Source organism: Peromyscus leucopus, chromosome 8b (genome assembly GCF_004664715.2).
Source record: "Peromyscus leucopus breed LL Stock chromosome 8b, UCI_PerLeu_2.1, whole genome shotgun sequence".
In the NCBI taxonomy this organism is placed as follows: domain Eukaryota; kingdom Metazoa; phylum Chordata; class Mammalia; order Rodentia; family Cricetidae; genus Peromyscus; species Peromyscus leucopus.
The window spans coordinates 100,165,672-100,186,815 of record NC_051086.1 but is presented as its reverse complement, the minus strand read 5'-3'; the positions used below and the strand labels follow the sequence as shown (position 1 = coordinate 100,186,815).

Genomic DNA, 21,144 nt, shown 5'->3' with positions numbered 1-21,144 from the left:
GAAGCAGAGACCATGGAGGAGTACTGCTCACTCGCTGAGCTTGTTTATACAACCCAGGACCACTTGCCCAGGAATGGCAAAACCCATAGTAATCTGGACCCTCCCACATCGAAATGTCCCACAGACCAGTCTCCACTGAGGTTCCCTCTTCCCTAGTTTCTGTCAAATAAAAAAAAAAGGGGGGGGGGCTGGAGAGATGGCTCAGAGGTTAAGAGTACTGACTGCCAGAGGTCCTGAGTTCAGTTCCCAGCAACCACATGGTGGCTGACAACCATCTGTAATGAGATCTGGTGCCCTCTTCTGGCCTGCAGTCATACATACTGTATACATAATAAATAAATAAATCTTAAAAAAAAAAAAAACCTAAGCCGGCATGATAGCACATGGCTTTAATCCTAGCACTTGGGAGGCAGAGGCAGGCAGGCAGCTCTGAGAACAAGGGCAGGGGTGACATAGTGAAACCCTGTCTCAAATGCATCCCCTCCACCCCCAAAAAAATAACCAGCACACGGTGGTCCATGCAAGGTCCTGGATAGTCCCGTTTACCACCTCAGTCCCTTCTCCAGCCCTCAGTGGGAGCTGCCCTGCAGAGGACAGGATGTCTCATGGTCCCTCCTGCTGTCTGTCTTCCAGGGCAAAGAGCCCAAGATAGAAGAATTCACACCCCCAGGTTGGTACAGAAATGCTCCCAGGGGCTTGGGTGCTGTGCCTGGGTGTGAACAGTGGATGGCTCAGTGAGGGTGGGAGGGCTCCAGAGAGCTGGTCACGTGGAAAGCTCTTCTACCTTTTCACAGATGAAGACTGTCCCCTGAGAGAGGCTTCAAGCAGGAAGATCCCTAAGCTCACAGTGAAGGTGAGAGAAAAGCCTTTCCACTTTCCCTCAGGCCCTCCCGACCCTGAGGGTGGATGACCAAGCCTTCCCTCTCCTCGTAGGCCCGTGAGCACTGCCTGCGGCTTCTGGAGGAGGCTCTGAGCAGTAATCACCAGGGTGTAGGGGCCACTGATGGGTGAGTGTCCCAGGATCCACAGGGTGGGCTCCAGGGCTTAGTCCTTCAGAGAACGCCTCTCTGCAGGTTGTGGCCCCTCCCACTCCATGGCTCTCAGTCCCGCAGCCCTACTGGGTGTGCACCAGGGACTGCCAGAGGCTACGGCAGGCAGTAAGCTGGAGGGCACCAAAGACTCCTGATCAGACCCATGTGCCCATCCTCACCAGGCCCTGAAGCTGAGAAACCAGGAGGACCACAGGGAGAGGACTCAGACGTGCCTCTTCTCTTGTTCTCATTCCTTCCCACAGAGCTGACCTGCAGGCCAAGGCTGTGGAGCTGGAGCATGCAGCATTTCAAAATGCCAAGATGGTCAACCTGTACAAGGCCAGTGTTCTGAAGAAGGTAGGCCTAGGGCCAGGGGGCAGGCAGGGTAGAGCGTGCTCATGGGCTGAGGATAAGACAGGGCAGCCAGCCTCCGGTATTCAGAGTCCACCTGCCAGCCTGCTGGCCCTAGAGCCATTACCAGTGGAAAAGCTCCTCCTCCTTGCTAACTGGAGGTGTCCTAGCCATCCCAGTGGGAACTAGCACTCCCCAGCACCCACTCCCCCGTAATGCACAGCAGAATTGGAGGATCTGGATTGGGGCTAAGCAGTAGCTTGTGGGTGCCTGATCCCCCCGCCTGTCCCTCTGTAGGTGGCCGAGATCCACAAGGCCTCCAAGGATGGTCAGCTCTATGACATCATGGGAGGTGGCAGCGGGAGTTGCAGTTCCGGGGCTGAGCCCTCGCAGCCCAGTGACTATGACATCCCACCAACCTCACATGTCTACTCGGTGAGCGGCATCCAGGGGCCACTCCCCACCTAGGCCAGGGAAGGCTCCACTTCCCTTTGTCCTCAGGTGGGACAGACAGACTTATCCTCTCCTGGTATCACAGCCCTGCCCAACCCAGATGTCAGGAGAGGCCATAGAGCATCTCTGTGTTTGTGTTTGTGGCCCCACCCTCCAGCTGTGCCTGTACAGCTTTCCTCACACGTTCCGAGAGCCTCTCACCACAGCCACAGCCGCCTTTGAGGAGGTCTGGGGTCCTGAGCCTTCTGACTTCTTCCTCTTTCTCCTCACAGCTCAAACCCAAGAGAGTAGGAGCTGGCTTCCCCAAAGGCTCCTGCCCATTCCAGACAGCCACAGAACTGTTGGGGAAGTCTCAGACCCAGAAGCAAGCCCCCGAGGCGGTGCTGGAAGGTGAACAGGGTCCCCCAGGCCTTCAAGATGAAGACAGGAACAAGCCCCTCCCTGGGTACCAAGGAGAGGCTCCTGGAAGTAGTGGTAATTTTGGGGAGCTCTCGCCTGAGAAGAGGACAAAAGGCTCTTCCCAGTGCAGTGCCAAGACTAGAGCCAGCAAGAACCAGCAGCTCCTCGCTGCAGCGGCCCTCAAGGACTCCCAGAACATCACTCGATTCCTCTGTCAGAGAACAGAAAACCCACCGTTACCTGCTTCAGTCCCAAGATCAGAAGGTACCACCCCCTCCTGTGGGGATGTGCCGGAGAACCCCACAGATGGAGCTCGGGGACATTTGAACACTCTACTTCAGACTGAGTGTCCCAGGGAGGAACCAAGGTAAGAGTTCAGGTTTCTGGGAATCCTGTTCTTAGGGTAGCATCTGACCCCTTTGCTACCTGGGCCTCTGAAGCTTGAAGCTCATTCACAGGTGGGCCCTGCTGGGCTGCCTAGACCCAGACCTCTGATGCCCTTCTTCCCTCCGGCCAGCACCTGCTCACTCACTGAAGGTCAGCCTAGCCCTCGAAAGGACATCCAGCCAGGCAAGAGGCCCAGACCCCAGAAGGTACTGGAGGAGGAAAGCCAGGTGAGGCGGAGAGCTGCCCTGGGTCAAGGGTTAAGGTCAGGGAAGACCACTTCTCATAACCTAGCAGCAGGTGGGATGGGCGGAAGGCAGGCTCCTGGTGCTGAGGTGCAGACTTCCTTCAGATGGGAGGGTAGAGCCCATAAAGGGGAGCTCCAGAGTGACCCTCCGTGCTGTGGCCCTATCCAGGAGAGCTCAGAGAGGAGGACTCAGAAGAGGCTTCGCCCCTCAACCAAGTCCTCCATCTTGGCTGAGGCCAAGGCCAAGGCCAGTGCCTTGGCCGGCAACCATAACACCGAGAATAAAGTCGCCCGAGAACCGTGCCAGCTCTCAGCTCCTGGCATCTCCGTGAAAGAGGCTGCAGATGTTGTGGTCAGGTACCTGACCCCCTTCTACAAGGAAGGCAGGTTCATATCCAAGGTAGGTGAGTGGGCCTGGAGTGTTTGGGTCAATGCAGGGAGCTTGGGGTGGCAAGGGGTGTACACCCCTGAATGAAATAGGGCAGAGAAGGCCAAGCCTTGAGCCAAGGCCAGCTTCTGCCCACTCGGTCTGCCTTGCCCTTGGCGGTGATGGCTCCAAGGCTCCTTCCTCTTCCCTTTGCTTTCTAGGAATTGTTTAAAGGCTTTGCCCGCCACCTCTCACATTTGCTGGCTCAGAAGGTCTCTCCTGGAAGGACTGGTGAGTGCCAACCTGGCCAGGGCCAGAAGGCACTGTGGGGACAGGGAAGGGACAGCTGTCAGGTCCTTACCTCCTCCTGTGTCCCCTCCCCACATCTACAGTGAAGGAAGAAGCCCAGAGTCTCATCAAGCAGTTTTTCCATGACCGTGCCCGGTGTGAGAGTGAAGCTGACTGGCGTGGCCTGTGTGGCCCACAGAGATGAGCTGCTGCTGGCTGAACAGGGTCAGCGCCCCCTCCTCTGTCCTGGGCAGGCCCATGCCAGAGCCCCCAACATTCTCAGGGTCACCCCCACACCCCAGACCCAGCTTTAGAGGCGTCACTAGACCCCCAGATCAGGTGGAAGGTCAGAGGTTAGCACCTTCCTGCTTAAACCCCCGTGGTCTTTTCTCTCAGCCTGCTTCTCCTGGCCTCCATGGCCGGGTCACCAGATTAGAAGGTTCAGATGATATGGCCGCTGCGAAAGAAAAACCAGTCACCTTCCCATCTTGTCCTTAAGTTCTCTCCAGGGTGAGGGAGGCCCCTCCCCGGCCTTCATAGCCCGCCCTCTTCCGGTCAAGAAGGCCAGACCCAATTGAAACGTTTGCAGGAATAAAGTCCTCCTTGAGATACACGCTCACACGCGCTCCTTTTCTTGGGCGTTTTATTTGTGCAGAAGCCGCTTCATCCAGGCCCTCCCTGTGCTGGCCCCAGAGCTGAGTGGGCATTTTCCCCAGGCAGGACGTCAGATGCCCAAGCCAAGTTCCTACAGCCCAGCTCTGGGCTGAGCACACCCCGAGGGAGCGTCTGCTCGCTTTCCCAGTTGACGTCCCTGCCTCAGAGCCTCCCCGTGGGGTTGTGCTGCGGGAAGTTTCCGCAGGGCCAGGCAACGAAGACAGTCGAGAACCACCCAACATCCAAGGCAGACTGCCCAGTGAGACCCTGCTGCCTTATCTCCACTCTTCTCAGCTGAGGCCTGGCCACTGCATGGAGGACATGCTGCCCTCCATCAGGAAGACAATGGTGTGCTGCAGCTCCTGGGCCTGCCGTGGGGGGGAGACACAGAGACGGTTCAGTATGGCTATCCCACGCCCTCCCACGCCCACACTGCTCCTAAACAGACCAGTGACCTGGGACTACAGGTGCCTTGGCCACTCACTTGAGGCAACTCCAACCAGATAGTCTGGGGGTTGTCAGCAGAGCCGTAGTTGAGTTCCAGGCCCGGGGGCCCATTGTCCTCCAGCGGGCTAAGCAGGTGGAGCCGCTGCAGGTCTTTTAGGGGGATGGAGCAGCAGAGTTTCTAGGGTAGCAAATACAGCAGAGTGGCGTGGGGGTGGGGTAGCAGTGAATGGTATGAGAGGTCTGGCCCGGGGTCTGAGCCAGCGCCAGACCAGGGGCTCTACCTACCTGGGAGCTGGGCTCCATGAGGACAAGGTGTTGGCGGTTGAGCCCCAGGAGGACAGGCCCGGGAAGGACCATCTTACTCACTCTCAGCACCACATACACAGTGTAGCCAAAGAGGGGCAGCTGGGCCGTGGTCTCTGTGGGTAGAGGAGCAGGACATGAGTCTTGGCTGCAGATCTCTGGACCTGCCTCACCTTGCTCCCCAGGGAAAGTGAAGGGTGACTGGGCAGAGGCCTCCTCATCCCTCCCTCCTGGGCCTTGACCGTCACACCCAACTGTCCCTTTATGCAGACCTACCAATAAAGTCAATCTGTGCTCTCTGCGGGCTGTGTCCTTGCAGCTGCCTCAGCTCCTGGTCCACCAAGCTCTTTATGTTGGCTCTATCCACCTGCCATTGCAGTGGCTTGGGAATGTACGCCAGCAGCTCTTGCCTAGGGTGCACAGCCTGGGTCATTTGGGCCTGTGGCCATGGACCAGCTGGGGAAGGGTGGTGTGTGTGGTGCCACATGACTGGACTGGCACCTACTATGGATAAGGACTTGCTCAGGAGCAGGCTGGGGAGGGACAGAGAAGACAGGCATCGGCTAACCGAGGCCAGTCTGGTCAGGGCCAGGAAAGGTCAAGTGGAGTGTGGCCTTGGAGGAGGGAAGGTGGTAGGCAGAAGCCCTTAGGTTTGGGGGAGGGGCTGGCAAGAGAGGTTGAGCTGAGTTCACGCACTCTGATGGGGGACCTTTGCTGGCTTTCCTGAGGTGTTGGAGGGCCGCCAGCCGCGCAAGCTGAGCATCTGCCTGGGCACTGGCCATCAGCTTCCCCTGCAGGTAGTCCCGAAGCACCTGAGGAGAGTTGTGAGGGGCCGTTGTGTCATGACCTCCCCAACAGCTGGTGGCTTCTAGAGACTCGCCACCATCCCTGCCAGCTGCCACAGGGCGCCTCATGGTGCAGAGGGAGTCGAGAGGTTGCCTGGCTAGGAGCCCTCCCTTCTTAGCAGCGGCACTCACTGCACAGCGGCTTCTGGGCAGGGGCTGACCTGGCCATAGTGGGTTTCAGTGTAGGTGGGGTGGTCGAAGTGCAGCGGGGTCTCCCAGCCAAGCCGCCGGCTGTGCAGGCTCATGTCCTGGTCTGTCACCACACTGTTGAGGTACTCATGGGACGACAGTGGCCGAACTAGCTCACCTGCATAGGGGACCCATGCCAGAATTGACCAGACTGCCCCAGCACAGAATCTACACTCCGGTGGAGGACACAGTGGGCCAGGCAGGTAAGGCTGCCCCTTTCCCTGGGCTCACCTTCCCCTTTGATGAGGAAAAGGGCAAATTCCTGCACTTCCTGCAAGTCTGTGATGCCCATCTGTCCACACAGCTCCTCCAGCACTTCTCCGGCCACCTGGGCACATGACAGGCCATGATGATGGAGCCTAGAGTCCCAGAGCATGGGCTCGTAGCCTCTTCCCATGGCAGCCCCTGCTCACCGTGAATGTCTGGATATTTGTACTGTAGTCCACACCCCCAGGCAGATGAATTAGAAGCAGACGAACTGCTTGTCCTTTCTGTCGGGAAGTCGTAGGGTTAGTCTCCAGCAATCAGAAGTCCCTGCTCTCCAGTTGACCACCCCCATTACAGGAGAGCCCTGAAAGGCCCGTGTACTCCAGATACCAGAAAAGCTTGCATTTCACCCGGTGGTGGCAGCTTCTGGCGCCCCCCATATTTAACTGTGCGCTGGAGGTTCTCCTGGCTGCTCCGGGCCAGCTCTGTAGGGAATCAGAATGATGGGTCACAGGTGTATCCAAGCCCCTTAACTGGCAGAGCATTCTCAGCCCTAGAAGTCCCTCTCCCCGACCCAGGCACCTTGGCTAGGGCTGGAATCCTGCAGGAACTTGGTCACATAGGGCATCAGAGTGGTGGACGGTGAGAAGAAGCCTGTGAAGAGGCTGAGGATGCTCCAGCCCAGAGCACAGTGCTTTCTGCAGGGTAGAGCTGGGTTTCAGGCTGGCCAGGCCACAGTGCTGTTTTGACCCCAGTCCCCTGCCCCACAAGCCCCACTCACGGCTGGGGGTGTTGTGTGACTTGCTTGATGACCTGGCAGTACATCTCATCCCTGAGGTCTTGGCACAGCTGTGGGAACAGGAAGAGTGAGTGGGGACAGCGGGGACAGGACAGTAGAGCCAAGGAGCTGCTGTGAGCAATGGCTGGCTAGGGGCCTGACGTTAGAAATATTGCTACTGGCCAGGCAGTGATGGCACACACCTTTAATCCCAGCACCGGGGGAGGCAGAGACAGGTGGATCTCTGTGAGTTCAAGGCCAGCCTGGGCTACAGAGAAACCCTGTCTTAAAAATGCACGCGCGCGCGCGCGTGCACACACACACACACACACACACACACACACACACTGCTACTGGTAGTTGGCTGAGAACTGGAAGTGATATCACAGCAGTCACCTCTGCCCCAGCAGCTGGCAGCCTTTGCCCAGCCCAACTGGTCACTTTTTTTTTTTTTAAATATACCACATTGGAGATGGAACCCAAGGCTGGAGGGATGGCACAATGGTTAAGAGCACTGACTGCTCTTCCAGAGAACCCAGGTTCAATTCCCAGCACCCACATGACAGCTCACAACTGTCTGTAACTGCGAGATCTGACACCCTCACACAGACATGTGCAGGCAAAACACCAATGCACATAAATAAAAATAAATAATTTAAAAAAGAAGAATGCTAGCCGGGCTGGAGAGAAGGCCAGCTGTTAGCTCTTGCTGCTCCTGCTCCCAACACCCACATCAGGCGGACTAGAACTAGGACACAGCCACCTAGAACTCCAGTTCTGCAGCCACCCGCACGTGTGTGGACATACAAATCATTCCGTCTAAGAACGCTAGGCAGGGAGCTGGTGAAATGGCAGGACCTTCCTGAGCAAGTCTGTCCCAGTATCCCGTGGTGGAAGGAGAGCGCACCCCCACAAAGCGGGTATAAATTAAATTTACTGTGCTAAGCAAGCGCCTCCAGCACCGTGGGAAAAGAACTGGTGGCTGACTTCTAGCCTGCTCCTCTGAGCTTTGCTGACTTCCCGTCTCCTGGCTGCTTTTGGCCTCTCCACAGCTCCCCCATCTGGCTTGGTCCCTGACTCCAGCCTAGAGTGTCCCTAGACAGATCCTCTGCCAGTCCAGGCCTGCTCATTAAGGCCTGCTCTGGCTTCACCTCCACACAGCAAGCCCTGCGACACCACCCCCCTTCACCCCATCCCCCCACCCCTGCCCAACTCTGCCTCCTTGCTGCAGGCTCTGAGCCCATGCCAGCACCCTGTCTTGCCTGGTGTCACAGTAACTTCCTTCCTTTTGTCCCTAAGTCCCTAGAACATCAACAGCCAAAGTTACCCTCTGAAATGTGCGCAGTGATTCCCATCACTTGAAAATCAAAGCCCTTCTAACAGCCTGACCCCATGCGCACATGGCTCATTCTTCTCCCTCAGAGCCCTGTCACCTGTCAGCAGCTGCCACTCCTCCCTTGGTTTCCTGTGAGCCTGGACACTTAAGGACTTAGCCTCTTCACGTTGTGGGTGCCCAGTGCACGCTGTGAGTGTTTAGAAGTAACTGGAGACAGTGTAATTTTAAATGTATTTGTAGAGCTGGGAAGATGGCTGAGTGGGTAAAGGTGTTTGCCATGAAGCCTGATGACCGAAGTTCCATCCCCAAGACCCACAGAATAGAGAATCACCGCCTGCAAATTACCCTCCGTTCTCCACAGGCATGCCACGGGGCGTGCGGGCGGGCACACACTCTTGTGCGGGCGTACACTCTTGTGTGTATGAAATGTATAGGAGTAGAGTTGGCACAGATGGCAGCCATATGGAAGGCTTAGGTAGCGCTTAACCTGTGTTCCTATAGAACTAGATGAATATTGGGCTTTATATGAACCTTAAGTTTCAAACATGCTACTAAAGAGTACACCCCTCGGCTCTTAGGCAAGCATTTGTAGTTTGTATAATAGCAGAAGAGCCCAAGACGTAGTGCTGGGAGCTGTTTTGAGGATAAAGTATTTTTTTGTTTTATTTATTTAGGTTTTTCAAGGCAGGGTTTCTTTCTGTAGACCAGGCTGGCCTCGAACTCACAGAGATCCGCCTGCCTCTGCCTCCTGAGTGCTAAGGATTTAAGGCGTGCGCTACCGCTGCTGGCCGAAGATAAAGTATTTGGAAACAGTTGAGAAACTGGGACGGGGCGAGTCCCTGAGGTCTTAGAGCACAGTTCTTGCTTACCTTTAGCAGCTCATAGAGCAGAGCCAGCTCATCCGTGCCCCGGGGCTTAGGCTGGTCCCCCATAAACTGCATCAGAGCTGCAGGCAGGATAGGGAGCACAGTAAACAAGGCCTGATCTGACCTGTGCTGCCACTGTACAGGTCACCTGACATCTGACACCTTACTCTCCAAACATAAACACACCAGGCAAGACAGTCATCTCTGACTTGGTTGAGGAGGAAATAGGCGCAGGGAAAACCCAAGGATGCCAATGTCAGCTGAACCATCAACTGCCCTAGATGTCACACAGCCCCTGGGCAGAAACACAAGTTGGTGGAGCAAGCTTCCTATACTGGCAGATGGGCTGATCCAGGGACAGCTCAAAGAGAAGGGAGTGAGGTGCCCAGGTCCAGAGCACTGCCAATGGGGACCAAGGTTGCCTACAGCCACTCACCCTTAAAGCCAGCCACAGCCTTCCTGTTTGTGTCCTCATCGCTGAGGCAGATGAGGGATTCCTGGATGGGATCCTGTGGCCAAAGAGCCTTAGCTGTGAATCTAGGGCCTTGGGAGTCAGAAGGCAGATCCTTGGACCTACTGCTCCCGACCGCCATGGCCCCTTACCTTGGTGTACTGAATCAGGTTGGCTGCAACCTTCTCCTTGGCACCTCTACTTGCCTGGGTCAGCCTGTAGAGGGCAGAGGAAAAGACAGCCCTGCTTATTGGCCCTCCTGCCCTTGTCCCAGGCCACGAAGCCCACAGTAGAAGCAATGGCTTGGTGGCTCTGTGGTACTTGGATTGGAGAAGACTGAGGACAGATAGGCATAGAGGTTCGTTCAGCGCACTCACAAGGTATGAGGCTTCCGGAAGTAGCGCAGGGCAAATTCCTGCATGGTGTAGTTGTGGGAGTCAGCAGACAAAGAGCTGTAGGCTGTGAAGGAGGTGGCCTCTGAGCCTTCGCTGGGTTCTTGGCTCCTGGGATGGGTGGGGCGCTGGGAGCACAGGAAATTTGGTACCACCCTAATGCCCACCACCTAGCCCAGAGGCCCTGTTCCCACTCTTACCGCCTGGTCCCCATACACATTAGACCCAAGAGGAGTGACACCAGAAACCAGGAAAGCCATGATTATTTATTAAGCATCTTCTATGGAGGCATTGAACCAAGTACCACAGGTACTTAGTACTCATAGGGTGTGGCTTACAATCTTGGGGGTGACGTGGCAAGAGGTCGGGGGATGGTAAAGGACAGAACATACTGAGCACTGCCCACCAGGCCACAGGAAGTAGGCGGCACCTGAGGCAACCCTGCTCCTTCCTTCCGAGTTAGTCCTTTATCACTTCACCTCTTGTGTCTTCCTCACCTCCTGAGCCGGCTCCTTGAGATGCTGTGGCTTACTCTTGCGCTGCCAGCTGTTTCTGTGTCCCAGGGAAAAGGAGAAGTCCGGAGCAGCAGCTGGCTGCACCATGTCAGCAGGAAAGAGTCCCGAGCGGCCCCCAGCAGAGCCAAACTGCCAGCCTAGAAAGCATTCCCACAGGATGGTTCACCTACCTCACCCTCTGCCCCGGGGCGGCCTCCCCGCACCAGCCCTGGGGATTACCTGGCTCCAGAGTGACCGCTGGCTGTAGCTTAATGAGGTCCCCACGGTGGAAGCTGAGGAGACTGTGGTCGTCAGTGATGTAGCTGCGCAGGGCGATGACATACCCAGAGTCCTGCAGGCAGGTGGGTGGTCTACTGCCTGCCCTGGATGTCCCCCCACCCAGGACCCAGGAGTACCAGGGACCTTGACTGAACTGCAGCCTCAGCCCAGGGAAGCCAGGCAGGGCAAGATCACCCACACTTGCCTTCTTGAGCTCACTCAGGAACTGCTCCACCATGGCCTTGATGGCCCTGGCTTGGGCTGTGTGCAGTATCAGCTGCTCATTCTTCAGTGACAGCTCCAGGATGGAGCTGCTCCTGCACTCCACACCCAGTACCTCAGCAAAGCTGTGTAGACACAGTCAGGGGATGAGCTAGAGGCCATCTTGCCACCACCCCGCTCCAGACTCTGGGCCAGCTCACCTATAGGAACAAAGTGTCTTCAGCCGGTCCAGGTGGAAGCTGGGGTCTTGGGTCACCTTCAGCAGTCTCAGTCCCCGGTGAGAGACACCCAGCAGCTGCACATCACTGCCACTCTCGCCCTGTCAGGAAGGAAGGAGTGTCGGCCATTCCTGGTACCGCCCGGATGCCTGGAGCCCTTGAGTACAGAGTTCCAGAGCTGTGTCCCGCTCGCTAAGTCCGACATCACTGACCGAGACTGGGAAGATGCGCGAGAAGTAATTGGCCCAGTTGTCTCGGGCAGCCACCACGATGCGCTTTCTGATACTTTCTTCAACAGTCTCAAGGGAGTCCAGGCCCACCTCCAAGTCTCCTGTGGGCAGGGGGGGGGGGTCCATGATATCCTTGTTCCCGTGACACTTCCCTTCCGGGCACGTCCAGCCCCACACCCCAGCTCCCAGGACCCATTACCCAGCAGGTCTTTCATCCTGTGCCGCTCCTCCTGGGAGATCCTGATGCAGGACTCTGCGAAGGTGTCCCGCAGGATCTGGAGGTGGAGCAAGGTGGTCAGCACCAGGTCCTGAGACCAGAGCTCACCCTCAGCCGATATGGGTGTGTAATGGAGGAAAGGAAGAGGACTGGGGTGGGGTCTACATATCCAGCAGTGCTGGCTGGCTCCTGCTAGAGCTGGGCCTGGGATGACAGAAGGCTCCCAAATCCCAGGATCATGTCCAGACCTACAGCTCTCCCCTCCCCATCCCGCATCCACTGCACTCCTTCCTTCGGCGCCGTGGTCTGCTGCTGCTGACATAGTGTAGCAGCTGACGCCCTGCCAAAAGTGACCAGGTGACAACCACCATTTACGAAGCACCTAGTGTGTGCTCGAGCCTGCGCCGGGCACGCTTTGCTTGGACTCTCATTTGTAAAACTAAGATGACCACTGTCCCGATTTTGTAAGGACATTGAGGCAGGGCTCTCCACGCAGAAAATGCCCTCTGGGTGCCAGCTGTTAACAGTGAGGGTCCTGGGATGTGGTCTGCCTGTGGGTGTGGCAGGTTGGTGGGTGGGCCAGACTCTCACCTGCTGGCAGAGAAGGCTGAGACAATAGGGGTGGCTGAAGTTCTCGCGGGGGTAGAACACCTAAGAGCAGGGTGAAGAGTGCGGTCGGCCATGCCAGGCTGTGGTCGGGCCAGCCGACCTCTGCCCTCCCAGGCCCAACCCAGAAAATCAACCTTGAAAAAGTGGTTCATGGGGAAGGGGGTGTGCTGGGGTTTCAGGCGAGGATCTCACACAGCCTGCCATTGCCCTGCCAGCCCCCAGAGGCTGAGGCCCCACCCCCACGCCCACCTCCTTGCGTAGGAACAACTTCCAGGATGTATTGGTGTAGGAGAAGCACACGCTGCCCGAGGGCACAAGGAGCTGAGTGGAGATGCCCTGGTCCTTCATGGGCTCTGTCAAGGCTAGCAGAGAGAGGAGACCTGGACCTAGGTTGCCAGAGACCCTCATGTTCCTGTTTTTCTCAGTCTCCAGACACTTCAGACTGCTACTCCTACCACCAACTCCTGCCTTCATTTCGGGCCCTGAGTTTTTCCTAGTGTCCCTGGCCACTAGGTCCCCACCACCACCACCAAAACAAAACAAAACAAAAAACCACCTGTCAGGTCTTCATCAAGGACAACAACATGCAGAGGTCAGTCCCTTAGTGCCAGACAGGCCTCAAGGTGCCTCAGCCCTGCCCTGGATAGGAATGAGGAATCCAGAGCTCCGGAGCTCCAAAGTCCAGATGCCCAAACAGCTGGCCTCAGCCAAACAGGGATGACTTTTGCTATAGATCCCAAGAGGCTGTCATGAGTCCCGCCACCAACCTAAAGAGACTCAACACAGGAAACATGGATTCCTCACCACGAGACTCCACTGGAAGGGTCTTGGGTTCCTCAGGCAGAGGCAATGGAAGGGCTGGTGGAGGCGGAGGTGGGGGTGCCGGAGTTGTGGGCGGGCTTGGGCTACATGGGCCAAACAAGTCCCGAAGGGGTCCCTGCTTTTCCTGGATGGATAAGGAGGGCTCGAGCCGTGGTCGAGCCTTGGGTTTGGGGGCCACATCTGGGGGAGAGCTCTTCTCTAGGTTAGGAGATACCGTCTGCAAGAGAAGACACAGGGCTATGGTCAAGGCCAAGTTACCCTGGAAACCCCAAGTTTAGCTCAGGATTCCTGAACAGATCACAGCCCACGCCCTGCAGAGAATGGCAGGGGAGCTCACCGATGGAGGCGAGTGGGCACCATTTATTCCTAACTTGGCCAAAGCCTCATCCTTAGGGTCATTTTTCTTCTGAAAAGTTTTGACAGGCCTTATGGAAGAGAGAGAGAGTTATTGCTGCACGGTGTGATTCCCTGAGGAGAGAAACAGCCCTGGCCACATAACCCCTGGGATCCACCTGGTGGGTTGTACAGGCACAGGCACAGGGCCCGGACGGCTCTGGTACATTCGGATGATGTTACGGATCTCCCTGCTGGGTTGCGGGCGCTGAGGTGTGGAGTTGGAGCTCTGCACTGTGGGCGCCCTGCTGGGTTGCGGGCGCTGAGGTGTGGAGTTGGAGCTCTGCACTGTGGGCGCCCTGCCCTGGGCCGGCACTTCATCCTCTTCTGGTTCCGCCTCACCCTCCTTCACAGCTTTGGTCCTACTTGGTTTCAATGGCTTCTTCACAACTGGGGGAGGATGTGGAGGGGGCAGCTCTGCCAGGAAGAGTGAAGAGAATTGAACAATGTACCTACCGCAGGAGCCGCAGGAGCCGCAACCTACCACACCTACCTGCCCTTGCTTCCTCCTCCTCCTCCTCCTCCTCCGTCTCCTCCTGGGGGATCTGAACCTTGGCCGGAGGCTTCACTGTCTTCATCTTGATGGGCTCTTGCCCTGTAAATGCCACAGATGGCCTTCTCTGTCACCTGTCAGAGCACTAAAGGGGCCTATTGATCTGGGCTCCTGGACAGGCCTTGCTGGCAGGGGAGCAAAGCGTGGCCTCCCCTCCCCAGGCTACAGGCATCGCATGGCTGCCACCCCCCTGAGCACCCTCACCCATCTTCTGGAAATAGTCCCGTTTCTGTTGGAAGCTCCTGGGGCGCTGGGTCCTAACTTCAGCCTCCTCTGGAGTGTCCTCCTGGCAGAAGAAGAAATAAAGAGTAGCTCCCAGCCAGCCATGGCCCCATCCTCTCAACATCCCTTTCTGATGGCTTCTTGGACCAATCCTGCCTACCTTCCCAGGGTCTCATCTAGGTAGGTCTAGCACCTACCTACCTGCCACCAGACCAGACCAGACCCAGAGAACTCTGCCTAGCCTTGGCTCCTTACTCTAAAGCAAACATCCGAAGGTTCTAGGTCACTCTCTGGCTTCTCTTGGGGGGTGGGCAGCTTCTTGGGCTTGGGAGCCGTGGCTGAGGGTGGAGCCTGGGTGGCAGGCCCAGAGGCCTGAGCTTGGTGCTGACGCCTCTGGTTCTGCTGCTCCAGAGACAAGCTCATGGCCTGGGTGGTCATCTGCTGGGCCTGAGGAAAAGGAGAGGCAAGCCAGTAAGAGCTTGGCTGGCCCTGCCCCCATGCCCACACTCCCCCACAGCCCCGTGGCCCGGCCACAGCTCTTACCAGGATTATCGCCTGCTGGTTGATGAAGTTCTGCTGCTGTAACGCTAGCTGCCTTGAGTCCAAACTGGGAAGCAGAGGCTGTGGCTGTGGTGGGACCATCATGGCTGTGAAGAGCAGATGTCCAGAGCAGGTTAAGTGCCATGGTCAGATTTGAATCTCTTGATCCCAGGTGCCCTCTGGACTCCCGGCAGGACCCTCCCCCCCCCACCTTCAGCCCTGAAAGCTTCTCCTGGTGCCCTTAACCCAGCCTCACCCGGGATGGTTGGGACTGTGCCCACTGCCGGCATCATGGGCACAGGTGCGGGAATCATAGCTGGCTGGTAGCCGGGTGCCTGCACCATGCCTGGGTACACTAAGGGAAGAGGGTCTCTCAGTTCATTCCTACTTGGCCCACATCCCTTCTCCCTCCAGCCCCAGGCAGGCAAAGAGAAAACCTTGACCTCTGGGGTATGGGCCAGAGCTCCCATCTCAGTTGCCTGAGGAGATTCAGACCACCCCTGCTGTTGGGCCTGGGAAGCCCTAGAGAGACACCATCTCTACTCACCCATGGGGTAGCCCTGCTGGGTGGGCCCAATGGAGCCCCCTCCCTTCATGCGGCTACTCAGGGCCCAGCCTTGTTCCAGATCCTGAAGGGGCAAATGTTAAGTGTCAGAGCTAGAGCCTGGGAGAAACAGAAGGGTTGGCTACCCCCCATTACCACAGGAAAGGGAGGGCAGGCCACTCACACTGACGCCCGGGGAGAGGACCGGCTCAAAGAGGTGGTCCAGGAAACCATCCAGGTTTCCCGGCTTCCTGGCCTCACCTGTTGGGAAAATACACTTTGCTACATCTACCTCTCAGCCCATTCCCAGCACTGGGCCAATCTCAGTGTGCCTTACCTGGGGGGCCGCGGCCGGGCAGTACTGGGGCTGGACCCGGAGGGAGTCCCGGAGGCAGGGAGGGAGCCTGAACACCAGGGGCTGGAGGGATGTTCTCAGCTCTGCAGGAAACAGTGGGCCTAGTTAAGGAGACTACTGTGGGGGTCACCTCTAAGAGGGGTGCAGAAGTTTAGGGGAAAGGACTGGGTCATCAACAACATCTATGCACCACACAATGGCGGGGTGGCCCTGGCGGTTACCAGCTGGGGAAAAGGCAGGTGGGCGGTACCTACAAACCAAAAGGAGTGATGGGGTAGCTGTGGGGACCAGCTGGGTCTCCCAAGTCCTCAGTCTGGCCAATCAGGTCCAACACAAAGTCACAGCCAGCCAAATCCTGCCAAGCGTCCCCAGAATGCAGTGACACTGACCAGCCACGAGGGGGCACCTCCAGGCCTCTGGGTGGGACAAGAGGGAGCCGCAGAGGTGATCAGAGATAAGGGATAGGCAGATGACATCCTTCAGGAGCTGAGGTGAGTCGAGGGCGAGGGTCTGAGAAGGGAGCCCTTTCTGAGGACGTCCCCACCACCCCAGGCATGAGCCAGGTGCTCAACCTCACTTGGAAGTCTCAGACTGCACTCCTCAACGTCCTTCTGGTTATCTCCAGGCTCTAATGCTCTCATTTGCTTGCCTGGTTATCTCCAGGCTCTAATGCTCTCACTTGCTCGCCTATGGAAGTAGGACCTGGGCCTTATGCTGTCACATGGCCCCCTCCTCACTGAGAATCTCTGTTCTCTCTCTCGCTGGAAGCTACAGTTGGAGCCTGCCCATTTACCTAAAACCTTTTCTTTCTATTCATTGAGAAACAGCGTTCATCAGGGCCCTGGGGGACCATGCAGTGGGGGAGCTGGCTGGGAGGATGAGGACGGGGACCACAGTCAGTGGTCAGCGCTGGCTGTACCGTCCCATCCTGGGTTCCCCATACCTGCTCTGCAGGATCCACCCTGCAAACTGCTCTCCCGTGGTCCAGGACTCCACCTCTGCAGAGTAGCTTTCCTCTGTAGGGGGTTGATGGGAAGGTGAGGGACAGAGGGCTCCATCCACCCTGACAGTAAGTGGCTACTGCCCCCACACCGGACAGGGCAAGGAGACAGGGCCACAGGGCAGGAGGAGGCCTGGAAGAGCGGAGGGCAGGGCTGGCTTCACTGACGGAGGGAGGCAGACCTCACCATTGAATGTGAAAACATCCAGCGCCATGCGTCCCCGCCGCAATCCAGCCTTCCACTCAAGCTGTGTGGGTGGGTGGGCCCTTGAGGCCATGGGAGCCAGTGGTGTCTGCTCCAGGGCACCCAACAGCTTGTGCTGGCACAAGGCTGCCATGCCCCGGGGGGCCTGGTCGGATACAAATCTGTGGAGACGGCACAGGGTTGCTGCAAGCTTTGGGGGCTATGTGGATCCCACTCACAGAGCCCCATAAACTGGACTCCTTACTTGAGCAATGGCTTCTGCAGGGCAGGCGTAGGGGAGAAGGAGCTGAGCAAGACCGCCATCAGCGCCCAGCCGCGCTGGCTCTGCTGCTCATCTGGGTTTTGCCACAGCTGGGCCACTAACTGGCTGAAGAGCTCGTCCCGAAGTCCCGGCCGGTGCTGTGCCTTCCGAATCAGGAACGTGCCCATGGTCTGTTCCTGCCAGGGCTGCAGGAATCCCTCCCCCAGAAGCCGCAGCATCTGTTGACAGAAAAGCAAGGTCAGGGCGGGAAGCACAGGGCTCCCCTGCACCTTTCCAGTCCATATAGTGACCACTCTGTCCATTCCCAATGCGTCACTCACCACCCTGTTGATCTCCAGAGCCTGCTGAGGATTCTCGCCATCCATCCGGGTCAGGGGCTCATCCAGCAGCTGCCCTGGTCTAGGCAGATATGGCTTCTGGAGGGGAAGGAGGGTGACATAGTGTTTGTCCTCCGAGTTCACCAGAGAAGGCACTCCTTGAGGAGTCCCCCAGGAGCACATACCCTGGGAAGAGGAGAGACGTGTGTGTGTGTGTGTGTGTGTGTTACACAGACATGCATGTGCAGGAGTGTGCCAGAAGAGAATGTCAGACATCTTCCTTGTTTGCCTTGAGATGGGGTCTCTCACTGAACTGAAAAGCTTGTCATTTTGCATAGACTGCCTTGCCCAGCGAATTCCGGGGATCCACCTGCATCTTTGCCCCCCCAATGCTGGGGTTACAGGTATGTGTGATCATGCCTGGCTTTTTTACATGTGTGCTGTGGATTTTAATTCAGATCCTCATGAAGCACTACTACCCACTGAGAATTTCCCAGTCCTTCAATTGTTCTTTAATTAAAAAATTGGCGCTGGGCACACGCCTTTAATCCCAGCACTCAAGAGGCAGAGGCAGGTGGATCTCTGTGAGTTCCAGGCCAGCCTAGTCTACAAAGTGAGTTCCAGGACAGGCTCCAAAGCTACACAGAGAAATCCTGTCTAAAAAAAAAAAAAAAAAAAAAAAAAAAAAAAAAAAAAAAATTGACATCAAGCTGGTGTAGTGTCTAAGCCTTTAATCCCAACACTTGGGAGGCAGAGGAAAGCTGATCCAGCCCAGCCAGAGCTACCAGAGTAAGACCCCGCCTTTAGCATTTTTATGAAAATAGGGATGGCCATGGTGACATACACCTTTAATCCCGGGCACTCTTAAGGCAGAGACTGGTGGATCTCTGAGTTCAGGGCTAGCCTGATCTACATAGTTCCAGACGAGGATACATAATGAGACCCTGTCTCAAAAAAAAAATCATAATTAAACTAATCCAGAGCTCTTCTGGTATGTGAAGCTGTGAATCCTGCTTTTGTATTTAAGCCTCTGGCCTGGGAAGGTTTCCCTCACCAAACATTCTTTAAGGACACAACAATGCAAGACAATACCACAGGTACAGGAAAGGTGTGGCCGAAACCAGTCTGTGTGGCGGAGCCTCTGTAACAACTGTGTAAGGACTGTGTTGTTTTCAGGCTGCTCTGATGACCACGGTGGAGGGCAGGGAGGAGGTGGAGGCCCGGCCCTGCCTGGCAGCGCTTACATTGGAGCTTCCAGCGTGCAGGAAGCACTTGAGGGGCCTCACCTGAAAGTTGGAGGACACGAAGCTGGAGAATGGAAACTGGTCAATGTCCGGAGGGAGGGTCAGGCTGGGCCGGACAGGAATCTCAGGTGGCAGGGACTCTGTGATGCTCCCGGGCAGGGCGGCCTGGTGGCCTGGGAAGAGAGGAACACAAGAGGCAGCCTAGGATACTCAGAGTCCCATTTTCTCTGTCAAGCTGCCAACCACCATGGACAGAGTGACCACGGGTGGCTCAGAGAAAGGAAGATCTGGACCAGAGAAGCCCCCGAGTAAGGGACTCAGAGTGGACGTTCAGATGACTCACCTTCAGCTGTCTCCAGCAGGGCAGCCAGCTGGGCTGGGATCTCCAAGCGCCCCAGGTCCTGGTGGAGACAACCAAATTATCAGGAACTAAAGGATAGTTGAGAAGAACTGGGTGGCCCCCGCCCCATCCAAATCTCCCCTTAAAGATCCAGGACACACCCTGAAAACAAATGATCAGGTCCCTACTCGCCTCTAAGTAAAATCAAGAGAACCCCAGACTTCTGCTCAGGTGGCACCCTGGGTACCATACCCGCCCCCCCTCCCCCTGCTATGCCAGGCTCAGGGGTTCACACTCCACACAGGACCTCTGCTTCCAGACCACTCACCATACTTGACAGTTTTCCCCCGGCCTCCCTGCTGTGCGGGCCACGGGAATGCCCAAGCTGTGGGAGAGAGCCAGCAAGAGCTGATGAGCCTACGCCACCACCAGCCCATCCCCAACTCAGCAGCTCAGCGATCTCCTGTCCCCAGGAGCCCCCGATGGTAGCAAAGGAACGTCAGTGTCACAGACCCACCCACCTCTACCCCTCTCCAAACTCTCACCGTCGCCAAGCTGTGGACGTCACTGCTTGTCTGCTAGGGCACCGGGAAGAGGTAAGGAAGAAGAGAATAAATGGTCCCAGGGGACAAAGTCCAGCTAGGGAGGAGCCAGGGAGGGGGGGCAGAATGTGGGCATCGACCTTTGAGCAGCTTTATGGCTCTCACATTGGTGTCATCAGGAGAAAGGGAGAACAGAAGAGGCCCCAAGAGCCTGGAGGGAAGAGTGGGGACCTAGGTGGAAATGGGGAGCCAGGCCTGGGGGTACAGGGGTGCAAGATGAAGACAAGAGCCACCAGGGCCCCAGCCTGTCCCAGCACAGAACAGGAAATGGAGGCGGTCAGCAAGCAAGGCTCTGATGTTTCAGTCCTGGCAAATTTAGGCTGTCAGGATTCTTCCCTCTTGGCCAGTCAAGGCCACCCGGCTTCCATCATGAGCTTTCCCACAATTCAGGAGCCCCCCCACCCACGCCCCCCAGCCTTCTTACTTGAAGCCTCTGTCTTCTCTGGAGCAGGGGCCGAGCTACAAGGAGGATAGTGTTCAGCTGTCCCAGAGCTGACCTCCTCCGGAGGTATCGCTTCCTGGAGGCCATGGAAGGGAGAGGGCGAGGACTCAGAACTTATTACTTCTTCCCTGGTACCCAAACCCTCTAAGCCGAGACATTAATATAAAATGGACTCTGGCTCAGTGGAGCCCCCTGATATTTAACAGGAAAGAACAGAACACTATGGCAAACCAGGTAATGTTTTGAGACTGTTTTCACTATGTAGACCAGACTGGGCTTGAACTTAGATCTACCTACTTCTATCCTTTGGGTGCTGTGATTACAGGCACCTGCCACCACTTCTAGCTTTTAGGATTTTTGTTTTTAATTATGCATATATGTGTGTGTCTACATGTGAGTATGTGCATGTGAGTGCAGGGGTCATAGGTGGCCAGAAGATGCCCTGGGAGTTGTGAGTCATCCACAGTGCATGTGCATACATTCAGGCAACACTCGTACACATATAATAATAACCAGTGAGAAAGCTGGGTGTGGTGGTGGATGTCTATAATTCCAGTGCTCAGGAAGCTGAGACAGGAGGATAGCTGTAAGTCCATGGCCAGCCTGAGCTACACGGTAAGACCCTGTCTCACAACCACCCAAACAAGAGCCTAGAGAATACTTGCTGCTCTTGCAGAGGACCCAGGTCCCGTGTGGTTACAGATGGCGGCTCACAACCGTCTGTAACTCCAGTTCCAGGGGATCTCATGCCCTCTTCTGACCTCTGAGGACACTGCATGCACGTGGTAAACAAACACGCAGGGAAACACCATAACACATAGAATAAGATACATTGTTTCAAAATGCCAATGACCCAGAAACAATAGTGAGTAGAATAGAATAGACATCTCCACAAATGAGTAGGAAGCACAGGAAACTATGCTCAGCATCAATAGTCACTAGAGAAATCAAGTCAAAAACAACATGAAGCCGGGCGGTGGTGGCGCACGTCTTCAATCCCAGCACTGGAGAGGCAGAGGCAGGTAGATCTCTGTGAATTCGAGGCC

The 21,144-nt window shown here is 56.4% G+C and overlaps 2 protein-coding genes across 6 annotated transcripts in view; one reads left to right on the top strand and one right to left on the bottom strand.

Moving 5' to 3' along the window:
- Positions 1–5,225, top strand: part of Recql5 (RecQ like helicase 5) — a 41,803-nt gene extending 36,578 nt beyond the window's left edge. For 2 of the 5 annotated variants that reach the window (XM_028889645.2, XM_037201255.1), the window contains 10 exons: positions 634–670; positions 795–853; positions 934–1,007; positions 1,295–1,388; positions 1,680–1,817; positions 2,108–2,601; positions 2,752–2,848; positions 3,035–3,265; positions 3,454–3,523; positions 3,625–4,139. In XM_028889645.2, the coding sequence (XP_028745478.1) occupies positions 634–670; positions 795–853; positions 934–1,007; positions 1,295–1,388; positions 1,680–1,817; positions 2,108–2,601; positions 2,752–2,848; positions 3,035–3,265; positions 3,454–3,523; positions 3,625–3,725 (1,395 nt within the window). In that variant the 3' untranslated portion in view covers positions 3,726–4,139. Of the gene's footprint in view, positions 1–566; positions 671–794; positions 854–933; positions 1,008–1,294; positions 1,389–1,679; positions 1,818–2,107; positions 2,602–2,751; positions 2,849–3,034; positions 3,266–3,453; positions 3,524–3,624; positions 4,140–4,175 lie in introns of those variants that run through there. The other 3 variants (XM_028889644.2, XM_037201256.1, XR_005090415.1) reach the window with 3 other exon arrangements.
- The window catches only part of Myo15b (myosin XVB), a 39,702-nt gene continuing 22,704 nt past the window's right edge, over positions 4,147–21,144 (bottom strand). Inside the window, exons 21-64 of the mRNA XM_037201196.1 lie at positions 20,081–20,174; positions 19,600–19,632; positions 19,383–19,439; positions 19,058–19,115; positions 18,757–18,887; positions 17,474–17,569; positions 17,136–17,371; positions 16,874–17,052; positions 16,630–16,702; positions 15,941–16,102; positions 15,669–15,769; positions 15,516–15,592; positions 15,335–15,416; positions 15,044–15,142; positions 14,791–14,894; positions 14,503–14,694; positions 14,230–14,311; positions 13,966–14,067; positions 13,592–13,889; positions 13,417–13,504; positions 13,062–13,296; positions 12,507–12,619; positions 12,240–12,299; positions 11,631–11,706; positions 11,414–11,532; positions 11,184–11,302; positions 10,967–11,108; positions 10,723–10,834; positions 10,486–10,640; positions 9,974–10,116; positions 9,749–9,812; positions 9,582–9,654; positions 9,149–9,225; positions 6,947–7,014; positions 6,748–6,863; positions 6,556–6,650; positions 6,372–6,449; positions 6,190–6,286; positions 5,931–6,076; positions 5,621–5,736; positions 5,201–5,334; positions 4,907–5,040; positions 4,659–4,799; positions 4,147–4,542 (exon numbers count right to left, since the gene is read on the bottom strand). Coding sequence (XP_037057091.1) covers positions 4,465–4,542; positions 4,659–4,799; positions 4,907–5,040; positions 5,201–5,334; positions 5,621–5,736; positions 5,931–6,076; positions 6,190–6,286; positions 6,372–6,449; positions 6,556–6,650; positions 6,748–6,863; positions 6,947–7,014; positions 9,149–9,225; positions 9,582–9,654; positions 9,749–9,812; positions 9,974–10,116; positions 10,486–10,640; positions 10,723–10,834; positions 10,967–11,108; positions 11,184–11,302; positions 11,414–11,532; positions 11,631–11,706; positions 12,240–12,299; positions 12,507–12,619; positions 13,062–13,296; positions 13,417–13,504; positions 13,592–13,889; positions 13,966–14,067; positions 14,230–14,311; positions 14,503–14,694; positions 14,791–14,894; positions 15,044–15,142; positions 15,335–15,416; positions 15,516–15,592; positions 15,669–15,769; positions 15,941–16,102; positions 16,630–16,702; positions 16,874–17,052; positions 17,136–17,371; positions 17,474–17,569; positions 18,757–18,887; positions 19,058–19,115; positions 19,383–19,439; positions 19,600–19,632; positions 20,081–20,174 — 5,035 coding nt within the window. The 3' untranslated portion in view covers positions 4,147–4,464. The remainder of the gene's footprint in view (positions 4,543–4,658; positions 4,800–4,906; positions 5,041–5,200; positions 5,335–5,620; positions 5,737–5,930; positions 6,077–6,189; positions 6,287–6,371; positions 6,450–6,555; positions 6,651–6,747; positions 6,864–6,946; positions 7,015–9,148; positions 9,226–9,581; positions 9,655–9,748; positions 9,813–9,973; positions 10,117–10,485; positions 10,641–10,722; positions 10,835–10,966; positions 11,109–11,183; positions 11,303–11,413; positions 11,533–11,630; positions 11,707–12,239; positions 12,300–12,506; positions 12,620–13,061; positions 13,297–13,416; positions 13,505–13,591; positions 13,890–13,965; positions 14,068–14,229; positions 14,312–14,502; positions 14,695–14,790; positions 14,895–15,043; positions 15,143–15,334; positions 15,417–15,515; positions 15,593–15,668; positions 15,770–15,940; positions 16,103–16,629; positions 16,703–16,873; positions 17,053–17,135; positions 17,372–17,473; positions 17,570–18,756; positions 18,888–19,057; positions 19,116–19,382; positions 19,440–19,599; positions 19,633–20,080; positions 20,175–21,144) is intronic.